This window comes from Cetorhinus maximus, chromosome 29 (assembly GCF_964194155.1).
Source record: "Cetorhinus maximus chromosome 29, sCetMax3.hap1.1, whole genome shotgun sequence".
Lineage (NCBI taxonomy): Eukaryota > Metazoa > Chordata > Chondrichthyes > Lamniformes > Cetorhinidae > Cetorhinus > Cetorhinus maximus.
In genome coordinates this window covers 20,875,831-20,892,767 of record NC_135907.1, presented here as the reverse complement: position 1 = coordinate 20,892,767, position 16,937 = coordinate 20,875,831, and the positions used below count along the sequence as shown (strand labels likewise).

The 16,937-nt window shown below is 48.6% G+C and overlaps 1 protein-coding gene across 3 annotated transcripts; it reads left to right on the top strand.

Annotated features, from left to right (window-relative positions):
* The first annotated feature begins 1,277 nt into the window (after window positions 1-1,277).
* On the top strand, window positions 1,278-13,831 carry lin7b (lin-7 homolog B (C. elegans)). Of its 3 annotated transcripts, XM_078531982.1 has the most exons (6): window positions 1,278-1,321; window positions 5,002-5,120; window positions 6,865-6,936; window positions 10,034-10,243; window positions 11,968-12,131; window positions 13,723-13,831. In XM_078531982.1, exons 1-6 carry the CDS (start codon window positions 1,285-1,287, stop codon window positions 13,742-13,744), a joined length of 624 nt encoding a protein of 207 aa, XP_078388108.1. In that variant the 5' UTR covers window positions 1,278-1,284; the 3' UTR covers window positions 13,745-13,831. The 3 variants fall into 3 exon arrangements, with proteins under 3 accessions (XP_078388108.1, XP_078388110.1, XP_078388109.1); XM_078531984.1 differs by lacking the exon at window positions 10,034-10,243; XM_078531983.1 differs by lacking the exons at window positions 1,278-1,321; window positions 5,002-5,120 and adding an exon at window positions 5,212-5,361.
* The last annotated feature ends 3,106 nt before the right edge of the window (window positions 13,832-16,937 follow it).

The following is a 16,937-nucleotide window of genomic DNA, read 5'->3' as shown; positions in this document are numbered from 1 at the left end:
CCTAATGCCTTCTCCATAGCAACATCATGGCCAATCAGAGTCAACTTGGAAACAGTCAATCAGCATCCATTTCTCTCGTGATATAAATTGCTGCGATCACTTGAAATTTTGCATTCTTGCATTTGTCCTGACGAGCGCAAGCCAAAAAGCTTCGGCAACATTAAAAAAGCCAAATTCTGCAGATGCTGTGAAATCTGAAATAAAAACAGAAAGTGCTGGAAAACTCAACAAGTCTGGCAGCGTCTGTGGAGAGAGAAGCAGAGTTAATGTTCCGAGTCCAACATGACTCTGCTTCGGAACCCGAGTTCTGAAAAGAATAGAATCATCGAACTTTTATGCCACAGAACAAGGCCATTTGGCCCATCATGTCCATGCAGGCTCTCCTAAGGAGCAATTCACATGCTGCCACTCCCTCGCCCTCTCTCCCCATCAAAACATTAACTGTTTCTCTCTCCACAGATGCTGTCAGTCCTCGAGTTCTGAAGAAGTCACAGAATAGAATGGAATTGTAGAATCTTTACAGCACCAGACACAGGAGCACAAATAAATAGGAGCAGGAGTCGACCGCACAGCCTATCGAGCCTGTTCCGCCGTTCAACACAGCCGTGGCTGATCATGGGCTGCAAGTCCATTTTCCTGCTCGCTCCCCACATCCCTTAATTCCCCGAGGGACCAAAAATCTGTCCATCCCAGCCTTAAACGTGTTCAACGATGAAGCACCCGCAATCCTCTGGGGTAGGGAATTCCAAAGATTCGCAGCCCCTTTGAGTGAAGCTATTTTTCCTCACCTCAGTCCTAAATGATCAGCCCTTACCCTGAGACCCTACCCCCAGTGCTTTCGACTGTCCGACCAGCGGAAACGATCCCTCCCTGTCGAGCCCCTTCACAACCTTCCGTTTCAATGGGACCGTCTCCCATCCTTCTCAACTGGTGCAGGAAGGTGGGATTAGAAAGGGTGTCCTCGGGCTGGCATGGACAAGATGGGCCGAACGGCCTCCTTCTGCGCTGTAGCTTTTCTCTGGTTCTAACTTCTTAAGCCCAATTTACTCAAGCCTCTCATCATAGGACAACCCCCTTGATGGTTGAGTTCAGGAGCAATGAATGGCCGTGGGATAGATCCAGGTCCCAACCCAGGTGGCAGCGGCCCCTGCGGCTGAAGGCGGTCATTGCAGGTGGGCGGCCCCGCCCCCTGGCCCCGCCCCCTCGGTGCGCGGCGCCACGGCGTTGCTAGGGGCGGTCACGTGCCCCTCCATGGTTGCCGGTCAGGTGATTACCGGCTTCACCATGGCGGCGTTGGCCGAGTCCCTGTCGCTGGAGAGAGGTGAGCGGAACAGCGGCCGCGGCTCGTCCCCAATCGGCGCTGGCCGCTCCCGGTTCGTCGGGCGGCTGCCAAGGGCGGACTTTGCGCTTGTTCGCCGGCCTTTATTTTTATTGTGGATCGTCCTTATTTAATCCGTCGACGAGGAGACCGCTATCTGGCCGGCCAATCGGAGAGGGCCGCCCCGTGATTGACAGCCCGAGGGACCAATGGGAAGTGACGGACAGCGGGCGGGACCAATGAGAAGTGATGGACAGCGGGTGGGACCAATGGGAAGTGATGGACAGCGGGAGGGGACCAATGGGAAGTGATGGACAGCGGGAGGGGACCAATGGGAAGTGATGGACAGCGGGAGGGGCCAATGGAGAGAAGCCTTTTATTAATATTCATAAGGAGGGTATCCAATAGGAGGAGAAGGGGCGGGCACAATGAGGAACATTGCTGAGGGGGGCTTCACCCAGCCCCTGGGCTGATGTTTCAGTGCAGCACCTGAGGGAAGGGTTGGGTTAGAATAAAAAACAAAAATAGAATTACCTGGAAAAACTCAGCAGGTCTGGCAGCATCGGTGGAGAAGAAAAGAGTCGATGTTTCGAGTCTTCATGACCCTTCGGCAGAACTGAAGTAAAGTTAGGAGAGGGGTGAAATATAAGCTGGTTTAAGGTGGAGGGCGTGGGGAGAGAAGTTGAGGGTGTGGTGATTGTAGGGACAAGCAAGCAGTGATAGGAGCAGATAATCAAAAGATGTCACAGACAAAAGGAACAAAGAGGTGTTGAAGGTGGTGATATTATCTAAGAAAAAGTGCTAATTAAGAATGGATGGCAGGACACTCAAGGTACAGCTCTAGTGGGGGTGGGGTGGAAAGACTAACAAAGTTTTAGTTTTAGATTTAAAAATAATGGAAATAGGTGGGAAAAGAAGAATCTATATAAATTATTGAAAAAAAAGGGAGGGGGGAGAAACGGGGTGGGGATGGGGGGAGGGGGAGTTTAAGATCTAAAGTTGTTGAATTCAATATTCAGCCCGGAAGGCTGTAAAGTGCCTAGTCGGAAGATGAGGTGCTGTTCCTCCGGTTTGCGTTGGGCTTCACTGGAACAATGCAGCAAGCCAAGGACAGACATGTGGGCAAGAGAACAGGGTGGAGTGTTAAAATGGCAAGCGACAGGGAGGTTTGGGTCTTTCTTGCGGACAGACCACAGGTGTTCTGCAAAGCGGTCGCCCAGTTTGCGTTTGGTCTCTCCAATGTAGAGGAGACCGCATTGGGAGCAACGAATGCAGTAGACTAAGTTAGGGGAAATGCAAGTGAAATGCTGCTTCACTTGAAAGGAGTGTTTGGGCCCTTGGACGGTGAGGAGAGAGGAAGTGAAGGGGCAGGTGTTGCATCTTCTGCGTGGGCATGGGGAGGTGCCATAGGTGGGGGTTGAGGAGTAGGGGGTGATGGAGGAGTGGACCAGGGTGTCCTGGAGGGAACGATCCCTACGGAATGCCGTCAGGGGGGGTGAAGGGAAGATGTGTTTGGTGGTGGCATCATGCTGGAGTTGGCGGAAATGGCGGAGGATGATCCTTTGAATGCGGAGGCTGGTGGGGTGATAAGTGAGGACAAGGGGGACCCTATCATGTTTCTGGGAAGGAGGAGAAGGCGTGAGGGAGGATGCGCGGGATATGAGCCGGACACGGTTGAGGGCCCTGTCAACGACCGTGGGTGGAAAACCTCGGTTAAGGAAGAAGGAGGACATGTCAGAGGAGCTGTTTTCGAAGGTAGCGTCATCAGAACAGATGCGACGGAGGCGAAGGAACTGAGAGAATGGGATGGAGTCCTTACAGGAAGCGGGGTGTGAGGAGCTGTAGTCGAGGTAACTGTGGGAGTCGGTGGGCTTGTAATGGATATTGGTGGACAGTCTATCATCAGAAATTGAGACAGAGAGGTCAAGGAAGGGAAGAGAAGTGTCAGAGATGGACCATGTGAAAATGATGGAGGGGTGGAGATTGGAAGCAAAATTAATAAATTTTTCCAGGTCCCGACGAGAGCATGAAGCAGCACCGAAGTAATCATCGATGTACCGGAGAAAGAGTTGTGGGAGGGGGCCGGAGTAGGACTGGAACAAGGAATGTTCCACATACCCCATAAAGAGACAGGCATAGCTGGGGCCCATGCGGGTACCCATAGCCACACCTTTTATTTGGAGCAAGTGAGAGGAGTTAAAGGAGAAATTGTTCAGTGTGAGAACAAGTTCAGCCAGACGGAGGAGAGTAGTGGTGGATGGGGATTGTTGGAGCCTCTGTTCAAGGAAGAAGCTAAGGGCCCTCAGACCACCCTGGTGGGGGATGGAGGTGTAGAGGGATTGGACATCCATGGTGAAGAGGAAGCGGTTGGGGCCAGGGAACTGGAAATTGTTGATGTGACGTAAGGTGTCAGAGGAATCACGGATGTAGGTGGGAAGGGACTGGACAAGGGGAGAGAGAATGGAGTCAAGATAACGAGAAATGAGTTCCGTGGGGCAGGAACAGGCTGACACGATCGGTCTGCCAGGACAGTCCTGTTTGTGGATTTTGGATAGGAGGTAGAAGCGGGCCGTCCGAGGTTGGGCGACTATCAAGTTGGAAGCTGTAGGAGGAAGAGGTTTAGAATAAGTAAGGTAGATAAAGAAAAGTTGTTCCCATTAACTCATGGTACAAGGACAAGGGGAAACCATTTTAAGATTTTTGGCAAGAGGTGTTGGGGTTGGGGGGGGGTATGAAAAACTTTTTTACGCAACTCACTGTCCACCAGGGTGACCAACTGGGGCGGGGGGGTAAAGTGAAGGGAAAATTTGGGATGGTGGACTATACAACTGGGGGGGCGGTGCTGGCAAACCTGTGAGCGGGGGAGGGTGTGCATTGGCAAACCTGAGAGAATGGGGGAGGGTGTGCATTGGCAAACCTGTGAGCGGGAGAGGGTGTGCATTGGCAAACCTGAGAGAGCGGGGGAGGGTGTGCATTGGCAAACCTGAGAGAGCGGGGGAGGGTGTGCATTGGCAAACCTGAGAGAATGGGTGAGGGTGTGCATTGGCAAACCTGTGAGAGTGGGGGGAGGGTGTGCATTGGCAAACCTGTGAGAGTGGGGGGAGGGTGTGCATTGGCAAACCTGGGAGAGCGGGGGGAGGGTGTGCATTGGCAAACCTGTGAGGGGGGCCATCGGGGAACAGCGCAATACTTATCTGCAAGCACACCGATCCTGCCATTGAGCCAAAATCGTGGATCAAAAGTTTGGGCTGGGTAACATTCCAGCAGCAAGCAACCTGTATTTCTATAGTGACTTTCACAGCCTTGGGTGACCCAAAAGTGCTTTACAACTAATTTGAGCACTGCAAACTCCCACAAACAGTAGTCTGATTTAAAAAAAAAACAGGTTCTAGTGATATTAATTGAATGATAAATATTGGCTAGGACCCTCAGAGAGAATCCCTCAATCTTTTAGTGCCGTGAAACCTTTTACATCCACCTAAAAGGGAGGGCAAGCTGGCACTGATATATTTAGGAGCTGCTGGGAGTGAGGCAAGGGACCCCAGGCCACTTACTGCGGGCGGGGGGTGGTGGAGGGGAGAAACCTGAGAACTCTTGCCTAAAGGGAAAGGGACCCAACGCCTCATGCCTGAGCACTGTCTGCAAAGCTGAATGATTCTCGATTCCTGCTTTGTGTGTTCCAGATGTTGCCAGAGCGATCGAACTGTTGGAGAAGCTACAGAGGAGTGGCAATGTTCCACCACAGAAGCTGCAGACGCTGCAGCGAGTTCTTCAGAGCAAGTTCTGCTCTGCCATCCGAGAGGTCGGTGCCCAGTCAGTGACTGACTTTGCTCCCTAAAGCCCTGCACTCCTAAAGCTCACTGTCGGTAATGGATTGCGTTTTGTGGCCCTTTCTGCATGCGCCAGCCTTTGAAGGAAAGAAGCTTGTTTGCTAGTTTCGTTCCGGCATCTGGTTAACACGGATTTTAAACTTTCTGAAAATTTAAAATTATACCTAGAGAGCAGTGAGAATGAGAAACTCGCTGCTGCGCAGAGTGGTTGAGGTGAATAACATCGATGCGTTTAAGGCAAAGCTGGGTAAACACATGAGGGAGAGAGGAATAGGGTGAGATAACTAGAGGTGTGTGGGGTGCAGTGGAGGGAGTGTGTGGGGTGGGGGGATAAGGCTTGTGCGGAGCATAAACAGCCAGCACAGACCAGTTGATCCAATTGGCCTTTTTCTGCTGTAAATACTTTGTAACTTACCTGAATTAGCTATCTATCTAAAGATCTAGAAATATATTTTTTAAAGTCTGTCAATTCTGATGTTCACACCTGCGCTCACGTCAGTGGTGCTGTTCAAAACAAGAACAGAAATACCTGGAAAAACTCAGCAGGTCTGGCAGCATCGGCGGAGAAGAACAAAGTTGACGTTTCGAGTCCTCATAAGTCCTCATTTATATCAGTGGTGCTGTTGTTGTGTCCCAGGTTTGTGTCTTCTAGCGCCTCAGCCCCCCAACATGTGAGACAGAGACATCCCCTCCAAGCTTAGCCTGAAGAATATACTTGGTCTTTATGTCCCATTTACAGTATCAATGGAGATCAACCAGTAATACCTTCCCCTGCATGCTGTTCTGCCTGCAGAATATTACTGTCTGTTCTCGAATTTGTGTCATGCGTCTATGTCAGCATTTTCCATGATAAATTCCTGCACCCCCATTTGTAATGGGAACTGCCTATGTAAACGTCATGCTGTAATTACACCTTCCAGCCAGTGGCGATGCTGCAGGACCATCACTGCTGGCCAGGTGCAATTACACATCTGACGCGTTCAGATATGTGCCGTAGTTTCTGTTATAAACGTGGACGTAGAAACGTGTAACGAGAAAAATTGACATATAAGGACATTCAGTAAAATGTCCGCATATTTTGTTCCAATTCTAACCTCGTCTGACCTGAAACCCTCATTGGATCTTGGCTGTGCGTGAAAATCCATGGGACATCAGCTCTTAATACTTGTAAAAGTCTGGCATGTAAGTGCGATGTCTACTTCCCTTAATATGCTTCCCGCCACACTTGATTAACAGTCCTGTTGGTATAATTACACCATGAAGATGCCACGAGAGATTTGACGGCATTAGATTGTAATCCACCAGTGGCTGCCTTTTGTATTGAGGATGATTATAGTTATTAGTCTATTCCACTAATTTTTGAGAGCACAGTGCTGTTCCGTAACGAGACAGGGTGATGTGGGAGTACTTCAATGCAGAGGCTGCTATGTTCCCTGGTATACTGGGAAGCACAGACTTGGAGACACTGCGTAGAACTCCCGGCATGTCACAAACGTACCAAGGGGGTTTGTGTCTGCAAGAGTGGATTTTAGTAGTTGCCGCTGTCGAATTCGGGATGAAGTGGGGGAGGTTTACCATCAACAGGGGGGACTTTGGAAATTTTCCCTGGTGACATCTCTGTCGTCCTGTGAGTTTGTCACTTCAACAGACGTTGTCCTTTGGCTAAGCGCAGAGCGGTGCGAATCCAAATAATGGATCATCTGTTTCTCATTCCAGGTGTATGAGCAACTTTACGAGACCCTCGACATCAGTGGCAGCCCTGAGATCAGAGCGCATGCAACAGCCAAGGTACACGCAACCTGGTGAATCCAGGTCGTAGCGGCTTGCTCCGGTCCATGACACAAACCCTCCCTGAGCGCAAGCAGCAAGGTACTAGCGAACCTGAGCCCATAGGGACAGGACAGGGCACTCGAGCCACGCCCACCATTCAATCAGATCATGGCTGATATGCACTTTAACTCAATTTACCTGCCTGAGTTCCAAATCACTTAACCTTACCTTAACAAAATCTTATCAGTCTCAGGTTTGAAATTTTCCACTGACTCTCAGCCATAACAGATTTCTGGGGGAGAGAGTTCCAGATTTCCAATATTTCCAATATTATTAAGAAGTGCTTCTTGAAATTACTCCTTAATGGCCAGACTAAAATTTTAAGGTTCTACCTTCTTGCTTTAGATTCTCGTACCGGTAGAAATAATCTCCAGTCGATTTTTTAAAAATTAATTATTCATTCTTCGGGTGTGGGTGTTGCTGGCTAGGCCAGCACTCGTTGCCCATCCCTAATTGCCCTCGAGAAAGTGATGGTGAGCTGACTTCTTGAACCGCTGCAGCCCATCTGGTATAGGGACACCCACGGTGCTGTTTAGAGGCGGGAGTTCCAGCTTTTTGATCCAGTGATAGTGAAGGAATGAGGCAGCGATACGGTTCCAAGTCAGGATGCTGAGTGACCTGGAGGGAATCTGGCAGGTGGTGCTGTTCCTGTGCATCTGCTGCCCTTGTCCCTTTAGAGGTTGAAGGTTGTGGGTTTGGAAGGTGCTGTCGAAGGAGCCTTGGCAAGCTGTTATGGTTTATCTTGTATATGGCACACACTGCTGTCACTGTGTGTCGGTGGTGAATGGGGTGCCAATCTAGCGGGTTACTTTGGCGAGCTTCTTGAGTGTTGTTGGAGCTGCACTCATCCAGGCAAGTGGAGAGTATCCCATCACACTCCTGACTTGTGCCTTGTAGATGGTGGACAGGCTTTGGGGAGTCAGAAGGTGAGTTACTCACCTCAGAATGTCCAGCATCTGACCTGCTCTTGTAGGCACAGTATTTATATGGCTGGTCCAGATGTGTTATCTTATTGAAACATTTAACAACCTGAGGGATTTGATAGGTTGGATGCTGAGAAGGTGTTTCCCGTGAACTCTAGCACTAGGTTGCAAAATTAGAGGTCTCCCATTTAAGACCAAGATGAGAATTGTTTTCTCCCAGAGGGGCATTATTCTGTGGAATTCTCCTCCCCAGAGAGCAATGGAGGCTGCATCATTGAATATATTCAAGGCTGAGTTAGACATTTTTTTTATCGACAAGGGAGTCGAGTGTTATGGGCGGGAGGGGGTGGGGCAGGCGGGAAAATGGAGTTGAGGCCACAGTCAGATCAGCCATGATCTTATCGAATGGGTGGGCAGAGTGGGAGGGGCTGAATGGCCTACTCCTGCTCCTAATTGTTGCATTCTGGTGGTTCAGTTCGCGGTAATCCCCCAGGATGTTGATGGTGGGGGATTCATTGATGGTAATGCTGGTAAATGTTAACGGAGGGGGTTACTATGGGGTTCGTTTAGCAGCTCATTGCAATATCAGATGAGCATTGCCAGACAGGAAGGAACCCCCATCTATCCATTCCAGGTTATACCCAGAGGTGTGGCGGACAGACAGAGATCGCTTAAACACTGGGACCAACTTCTGTGTTAATGAGTGGTTGGGGGGGGCTAAAGTTTATTTGATTAATTTATTTCTGCTATTGCTGGATGTGATTAGTAACAGCGATTTTTGTCAAAGAGGTATATTTTCAGAAGCAGTTTGAAGGAGGATAGAGTTATAGAGCCATTTAGACGGAGGGGCAGAGAGGTTTGGAAAAGGAATTCCAGAGCTTGGGCCCTAGAGGGTAAAGGGACGTAGCACTGAGCAAGTGCTGCACTGTCGGATGTGCTGTTTCTCATGTGAGATCTTAAACCAAGGGTGCAGCCACTGTTTAAAGAAATGCCGGTGAGTTCTTCCCTGTGTCCTAGTCAGCATGTACCCCTCAACCAAACTTATATAAAAAAAAATTATCTGGTCCTTTTCCTCATTGCTGTTTGTGGGATCTTGCTGTGCACATGTTAAGCTTTATCTTTTTATTCATTCACGGGATGTGGGCTTCGCTGGCTGGGCCAGCATTTATTGCCCATTGAGAAAGTGGTGGTGAAGCTGCCTTCTTGAACCGCAGCAGTCCATGTGGTGTAGGCACACCCACAGCGCTGTCAGGGTGGGGGAGTTCCAGGATTTGGACCCAGCAGCCAAGTTTCTTGCGTTTTAGCAGCGACTAAGCTTCGAAAAGCACCTCGTTGGCTGTAAAGCCCTATGGGACCTCCTGAAAGGTGCTATGTGAATGCAAATTACTCTTTTCTTGCAGAGAAAATGCTCCCAACTTTGCCAGTTAATCTATTTTCCTCGCTTTCTCTCTCTCGCTCTCTCTCTCTCGCTCTCTCTCTCTCGCTCTCTCCCTCGCTCTCTCCCTCGCTCTCTCCCTCGCTCTCTCCCTCTCTCTCGCTCTCTCTCTCTCGCTCTCTCTCTCTCGCTCTCTCTCTCTCGCTCTCTCTCTCTCGCTCTCTCTCTCTCGCTCTCTCTCTCTCGCTCTCTCTCTCTCGCTCTCTCTCTCTCGCTCTCTCTCGCTCTCTCTCGCTCTCTCTCGCTCTCTCTCTCTCGCTCTCTCTCTCTCGCTCTCTCTCTCTCGCTCTCTCTCGCTCGCTCGCTCTCTCTCTCTCGCTCTCTCTCTCTCGCTCTCTCTCTCTCGCTCTCTCTCGCTCGCTCTCTCTCGCTCGCTCTCTCTCGCTCGCTCTCTCTCGCTCGCTCTCTCTCGCTCGCTCTCTCTCGCTCGCTCTCTCTCGCTCGCTCTCTCTCTCTCGCTCGCTCTCTCTCGCTCGCTCTCTCTCGCTCGCTCTCTCTCTCTCGCTCGCTCTCTCTCGCTCGCTCTCTCTCGCTCGCTCTCTCTCGCTCGCTCTCTCTCGCTCGCTCTCTCTCGCTCGCTCTCTCTCGCTCGCTCTCGCTCGCTCTCTCTCGCTCGCTCTCTCGCTCTCTCGCTCGCTCGCTCTCTCGCTCGCTCGCTCTCTCGCTCGCTCTCTCTCTCACACTCTCCATATCCTAGGCAACAGTTGCAGCCTTTGCAGCCAGTGAGGGGCACGCACACCCTCGAGTTGTCGAACTTCCTAAAACAGAAGAGGGACTTGGCTTCAATATAATGGGCGGGAAGGAGCAAAATTCCCCAATCTATATATCCCGAATTATTCCTGGAGGAGTAGCAGACAGACACGGAGGTCTTAAACGGGGCGATCAGTTACTCTCGGTTAACGGAGTGGTAAGTGTGTTAAGATTTACTTCTTGTATTTATTATTGATGAATGTGACTGATAACAGCCACCAGGTGAGGCGGCCAAAGGCCAAATAGGTTTAATGTCCTGTTTTTCCTTTCTTGGTCAAAGAATCCACTTGACCATCATAGGAACAGGAAGAGCCCACTCAGCCCCTTGAGCCTGTCCCACCGTTCACTTAGGTCATGGCTGATCTATGTCTTAATTGTATTTACCCACCTTGGTTTGTGACTTTTCATACCCTCACCCAACAAAAAAATATATCAATAAAAGCAAAATACTGCGGATGCTGGAAATCCGAAATAAACAGAAAATGCTGGAAATACTCAGCAGATCTGGCAGCATCTGTGGAGAGGGAAAGAGGGTTAGCGTTTTGAGGCAAATATCACTCTTCTTCAGAACTTAAGGTAGAAACGTAATTGGTTTTTTTTTTGCCGTTGAAAGGGGGAGATCAAAAGGGAAGGTCTGCGATCGAGGGTGGGAGAGATTAATTGACAAGGGATGTCACGGTACAAAAGACAAAGGGAGTGGGTAATGGTTGTAGCAAAGAGACAAAAGAGACCAATGCAAAAAAGATACTAGTCCAAAAATATATCGATCCCAACTTTGAAAATTTCAGTGGAGCCCCAGCAACAAAAGCTTCTTCAGAGGAGAGGATTCAAGATTTCCACCTCCTTTGTGTGAAGAAGCGCTTCCCGACATCACCCCGAATGGCCTGGCTTTAATCGTAAGGATTCCCCCCACCCCCGCCAACCAGAGGAAGTAGCTTCTCTCTAACTACCCCTGTCAAACCCTTTAGTCATCTTAAAAACCTTAACTTGATCACCCCTTGATTTTTCAATACTCTGAGGAATACAGGGTTCAGTCTATGTGAACGTTATAATTTAACCTTTTTTAGCCCAGGTATCATTCTGGTGAATCTGCCCCGCACCCTCTCCCAGGCTAATTTTTCCTTCCTGAAGTGTGCTGCTCTGAACTGAATGCAGTTACGCCAGGTGGGGGTCTAACCAGAGCTTCACATGACAGCTTAAAGGCCGGAGAGATGCTAGTTCAGCCTTGGGTTTGATTCGCCTATTTGGGCTCTGCCTGCGTGGTCTTTAACAGACTACGTCATTGCCTTTTGCCATTTTCCTAGACAGACCACACAACAGGCATGGTTCTGTTTTACAGCCTTCGCAAAGAATACTGTAAACCTCACTTCTTCCTTTGTGATTTTTTTTTCCTCTGATGGGTTACCACGGTCGTGTGGCTTCCCTTGGCCAATGGGGGCCTATGGTAAAGTGGGTAGAGTGGATTGGCAGTGGTGGTAATGCCAGTCTCTTCTCTGGTGCACCCTGAGTAGAGCTGGGGTTTTGTCCTGTCTCTATTTATCCCCGCACGTTTAGGCATCTTGTGTTGGCAGGTTGTGTGCACAGCCATAGGGCTCAATGTAGTATTCGCTAGCCATGCAGTCAAATCAGATGAGTTTAAATCCCTTTTATTTCTTACAGGATAATTTAACTGGCTGTTTGGTAGCTAGTATAGAAAGACTATGAAGCATCTTTTTGCCTCTGCCATTCCCAGCTCCTCCCTGTCCCTCTCTCTGACGACTTCCTGTGTGTGTATGTGCGTGTGTGTGTGTCTGTGTTAAAATAAGGGGCATCAAAATAGGGGGTGGAGGAGGGAGAATAATATTAATGTTTTTTTTTGTCATTTCGCCTCTATGCATTCAGAGTGTGGAAGGAGAGCAGCACGAGAAGGCAGTGGAGTTGTTGAAAGCTGCACAAGGCACGGTGAAATTGGTGGTGCGATACACGCCCAAAGTCCTGGAAGAGATGGAGGCACGCTTTGAGAAAATGAGGACAGCTCGCCGCAGGCAACAGCACAACAGCTACTCGTAGGTCTCAGGATGGCAGCAGGAATTGGTTAATTGGTTTTTCATACTTTACTGGCTGCGTAACTTGTAAGGCAAAGTCACAAATACATTGTACCAAATTGACGAGCGCCTGTCAACACTGCTTTCCCCACCCTCCATCCTGAACCACAGAAGCCAATTAATCTCCTGGGAGTGTTGAGTTCAATGCCAGTGGGTGAACTATGAAACTAGGCACTAACACTTTTCTTGGCAACAGGTTTATTTGCAGAATGCAGCATTACATATGTCTGCTTCCTACCTACTACCCCCAGTGCCCCATCAGCCTCTCCCTTTAGGATTTTATAGGAACCTTACATAATTAGATGAAAGTGTTGCTTTTGGGGCTAATAGCTGCACTGCAGCCTGCACGGCGCTCACCGGTCGCAGAAGGCCTCAAGCCTACCTGCGGACACTGCGTGCTCCCTCTCCAGGGACATCCGGCCACAAACGTAGCCGCGGAATCTCTCTCCAGAGGTGTTCTAGGTGCTTAATTAAGCAATGCTCGTCGCCTGCGTATCTTTATAATCAAAATACTATTAGCAGTGAGGGACAAAACTCTAGGGCCAATAGGGGAAAAAGGCCTCTGGAGAATTCCTCTCCCACCATCACAAGTTAGCGACTGAAACCAGTTCAGGAGACCACATGGACCATGTGTTACAGAAGCTATTCTCTTTTCCTTCAATTAAATATCGGGAAGACTGCAGCCGTTGTCTCAGGCTCTGTCACAAATTCGGTTCCCTTGTCACTAACTCCATCTCTTCTCTCCCTGCCTCCCCCCACCCCGCCCCGAACCCCCTGTCAACTGACTGAGGCGGAGCCAGGCTGTTCACAGCTTTGGTATTATATTTGACCCTGAAATAAGTTTCAAACCGAGCCACATGAGCTAATAAGCCCCGAAATTCCCTCCCTACACCTCTCTCTAAAAGACTGTCCTTAAAACCTACCTCTTTGACCAAACTTTTGATCATCTGGCTTAAGTAGCTTGCTCATTCCGAGAACTGGCACAGACAAGATGGACTGAATGGCCTCCTCCTGTTCCTGCATGACAGGCTCAAGGGGCTGAATGGCCTCCTCCTGTTCCTGTGTGACAGGCTCGAGGGACTGAATGGCCTCCTGTTCCTGTGTGACAGGCTCGAGGGGCTGAATGGCCTCCTCCTGTTCCCGTGTGACAGGCTCGAGGGGCTGAATGGCCTCCTCCTGTTCCTGTGTGACAGGCTCGAGGGGCTGAATGGCCTCCTCCTGTTCCTGTGTGACAGGCTCGAGGGGCTGAATGGCCTCCTCTTGTTCCTGTGTGACAGGCTCGAGGGGCTGAATGGCCTCCTGTTCCTGTGTGACAGGTTCGAGGGGCTGAATGGCCTCCTCCTGTGCTGTAACAATTCCGTGATACCCTAAAATTTACATAATGCAGATACTATGACCTCCTTGGGATCTGTGTGCAGTTTACTTTTTAATTTCTGTATTTTAGAGATCCTTATTCTGTAGAACAGGGAGTGTTTAACCTACAGATGTTATCTTTTTGGAGAATTATTATCTGAAACATACTGTGCAGCATTTTTGTCTTTTTCTCTGGCAGGTCGCTGGAATCCAGAGGATAGCCAGTTCGATCTTCTGTTTCCAGAGGTGGGCCTGGTACCAAGCATGTGATGCAGCTGTTGTACGTGTGGTCAGGTGACCCTCCCCCCTTTCCCCCCCCCCCCACCCCCCAACACCCCCACCCTGTCTGACCATGAGAATTGCTACGGGCTTAGTTAAGCTGAGAAGGGGCATCACCTTTTCACAAATAAATGTTCAGTGCATGTTGGGGAGTTTGACAGGGGCGGGGTTGGGGATCGTAAAGAACCATTTGTGCTCCAGATGTGTGTGATGACACATTTCAACACAGTTCTGTCACCGCATACCAAAGCAAAACACTGCGGATGCTGGAGCTCTGAAATAAAGTCGGAAAATGCCGGAAATGCTCAGCCAGCGAGGCAGCTTCTGCGGAGAGAACCCGTTTCAGGCCCATGACCTTTCATCAGGTCCTGACGAAGGTCACTGACCTGAAGCTTTAACTCTGTTTCTCTCTCCACAGACGCTGCTAAACCTGCCGGGCATTTGCGGTATTTCCTGTTTTTATGTTTCATTGTATTGTGGAGTACGCAAGCAGCAAAAGTGGCAGGTGTTTTTCGGTGAAGCTAGTACCTTCTATAAAAGTCAAGAAGTAAAAGTAACAATCTACAATTGCCGTTTACTTGAAACTCTATTGTGCATAGATCCCGTTGGTTGACTGGTTTATCATCAGTCACTTTTCCCTTTACTGAAGGGGTCTTTCCCATTGAGGTCTAAAGCACCATTTTTGTTCTACAGTTTGAATTATCTGTTCAGCTTTCCAACCTCCGTTAGTCAGATATTTAGTTGGTTAAAAGATGCCTTTGGGAATAGGATTGAAAGTTTACCTTTGCCGCCCATCACTTTGAAAACGTCGCGATTGAACGTGTGAACACCAAGCGTCCTGTGTTTGTTCAATTTTAATTTTCATCTTCACCTCACTACAATATAATCACTCCAATACCGGATTGATGTTGGAAGATACAACAGCCAGGGTCAGAGAAATGGTGGGGTAGCAGAGTGGTGGGAGGGCAATGCAACCTGAATGAGCCCCGGTTATCTGAAATTTGTTAACTTCTGTTGAATTGGCAGTAGGAATATTTGAATAATTTGGAATTCTGAAGGGAATTGCAGCAATGCATGGAGTAACCTTTAAAAGTTAAATGAGGAGCAAGACTTATTTATGAGCTTTGAATGTGCCAGGCATTATAGTGAAACATTTCATTCCCAGTAAGCTTACAGAACCTATCCTCTTCCCACTCCCCACTTCCCCAGGCCAGAAACACCTGGTTAGCAATCATATTGTTGCAACGTTAATTTTATTTGTGCCTGAGTGTGTGTACACACATTGATGAAGTTTACTTGAAATATGATTGAATTGACCTTAACTTGGCTCATGCTGGGAAATTATTGGCTACCGGAGAGGGGACTCCTCCGAAACCTGGTTCAGGATTTCAATCTGAGCTGTTCCCTCCTCAAGGCAGATGCAGTTGTGTATTGAAGCCTCTCTTGATCTAGGCTGTTCTTATATCTGACATTCCTTTACCAAGCAGTGATGGTGCTGAGAGTTATCAACTCCCATCTTGCTTTTAACATATAGAAACGCTGTGGTTTTAATTGCCACCTGCTTATCCGTCCTTTCCTGGTTATTGGGAGCCTGGTGGCCATTCTGCCCATTTTGCTATTACTAGTTACGATACCCAATATGTGGCCTTCCTGACTGGTTGCTGTAGTGACCAGCCTGACCAATTAACTTGTGGTTATTGTAGTGACCAGTGGTGCCCACTTTACTGGTGGCTCCCAAACCCCCAGGCGTCTGATTAAAATGTCAATAAGTACTTTCAGAGGCGAGGTAAAGCAGGGAGAGAGTGGGGTGCCTTTCTGCTTGTACAATCAATATTTTCTTTTAATTAAAATGGTAAGATCACAGCCTAAACTCTGGAGCAGTTGTAAATGCAAGTTAAAACATTCTGGATGAACATTCCCTTTGGTATTTTATTCATATTACATCGAATCCGTGTTCTAAAGTCTATTCTGAATGTGATAGCCTTCAAGGCAGCTGCTACTCATTTCATTTTAATACTAGATCATTGAACGTGTCCAGTTTCTTTCAGAATATGAACAGACAAACTATAATGTACAGTAAATGGCCGGCTGAACACCTCACTCTATACATAGAATGTATGGCACAGAAGCAGGCCATCCAACCCAACTGGTCCATGCTTATGCGCCACACAAACCTCCTCATACTCTCTTCATCTCATTCTATCAGCATCTCCTTCTGTTCCTTTCTCCCTCATGTGTTTATCCAGATTCCCCTTAAATCCATCTTTGTTATTTGAGTATTGCTGAAAAAAGAGATTATTTGTCGAAGCTTTTTTTGTCTTGCACTCATCAGGACAATTCACAAGAAAATACCAATACTGGCGGTTAACTGTCATTCACCATCAACTGGTGCATTCTCTATGGCAACGCCTCTACCAATCAGAGTCCACTTGCCAACCGATCAGCACCCTCAAACAGTATAAATATGTTGTTTCCCCTGACATCGGTATTTTCTTGCGAAATGTCCCGATGAGTGCAAGACAAAAAGCTTCAACAAAAAAGTTTCTTTTTCAGCCATACTCCAGCTCTTGTTATTTGCCTCAACCACTCAAGTTAGTGAATTCCACATTTTCACCTGTCTCTGGGTAAAGAGATATCCCCTGAATTCCAAATTGGATTAATTTGTGACTCTGTCTTTTGGTTCTAACCTAAGTGGAAATGTCTTTCTGTCTACCCGATCAAACCCCCGCATAATCTTAAAGACCACTAACAAGTCACCCCCTTTGGCTTTCTTCTTTCTAGAGTAAGCCCCAGTCTGTTCAGTCTTGCGTAATAGGCTTGACCGCTCAGTTCTGGCATATTTATTCCCAACCCTCCAACTCTGCTGGGTTTTGATTACTCGGATCCTGCTTTGTCTGGGCGAGTTGGTTGTTGAGCGGAATGGTTGGATCAGTCTCCCCATTCCCCCTCCTAATGGCTTACGGGTGCTCTGTAAAAGCGCTGCGTGGGGTGCAAACTCTCGAAATGTAGGTCGGGCATGCCCAGCATTCCCAGATCAAACTGCTGTCTGGATTTTAAACCTTGGACAACTTTTGGGGAGGTACCTGTCTCTCTGGGAAGACCTGGCTTATCTTTCAACTCGCACAGTGCAGTGCC

Bases quoted from the DNA above. Each gene is read 5' to 3' on its own strand.
- lin7b (XM_078531982.1), top strand. From the start codon at position 1,285: ATGGCGGCGTTGGCCGAGTCCCTGTCGCTGGAGAGAG. The intron at 5,121-6,864 runs GTCGGTGCCCAG...TTCTCATTCCAG, and splicing joins TCTGCTCTGCCATCCGAGAG to GTGTATGAGCAACTTTACGA. The intron at 10,244-11,967 runs GTAAGTGTGTTA...CTATGCATTCAG, and splicing joins TACTCTCGGTTAACGGAGTG to AGTGTGGAAGGAGAGCAGCA.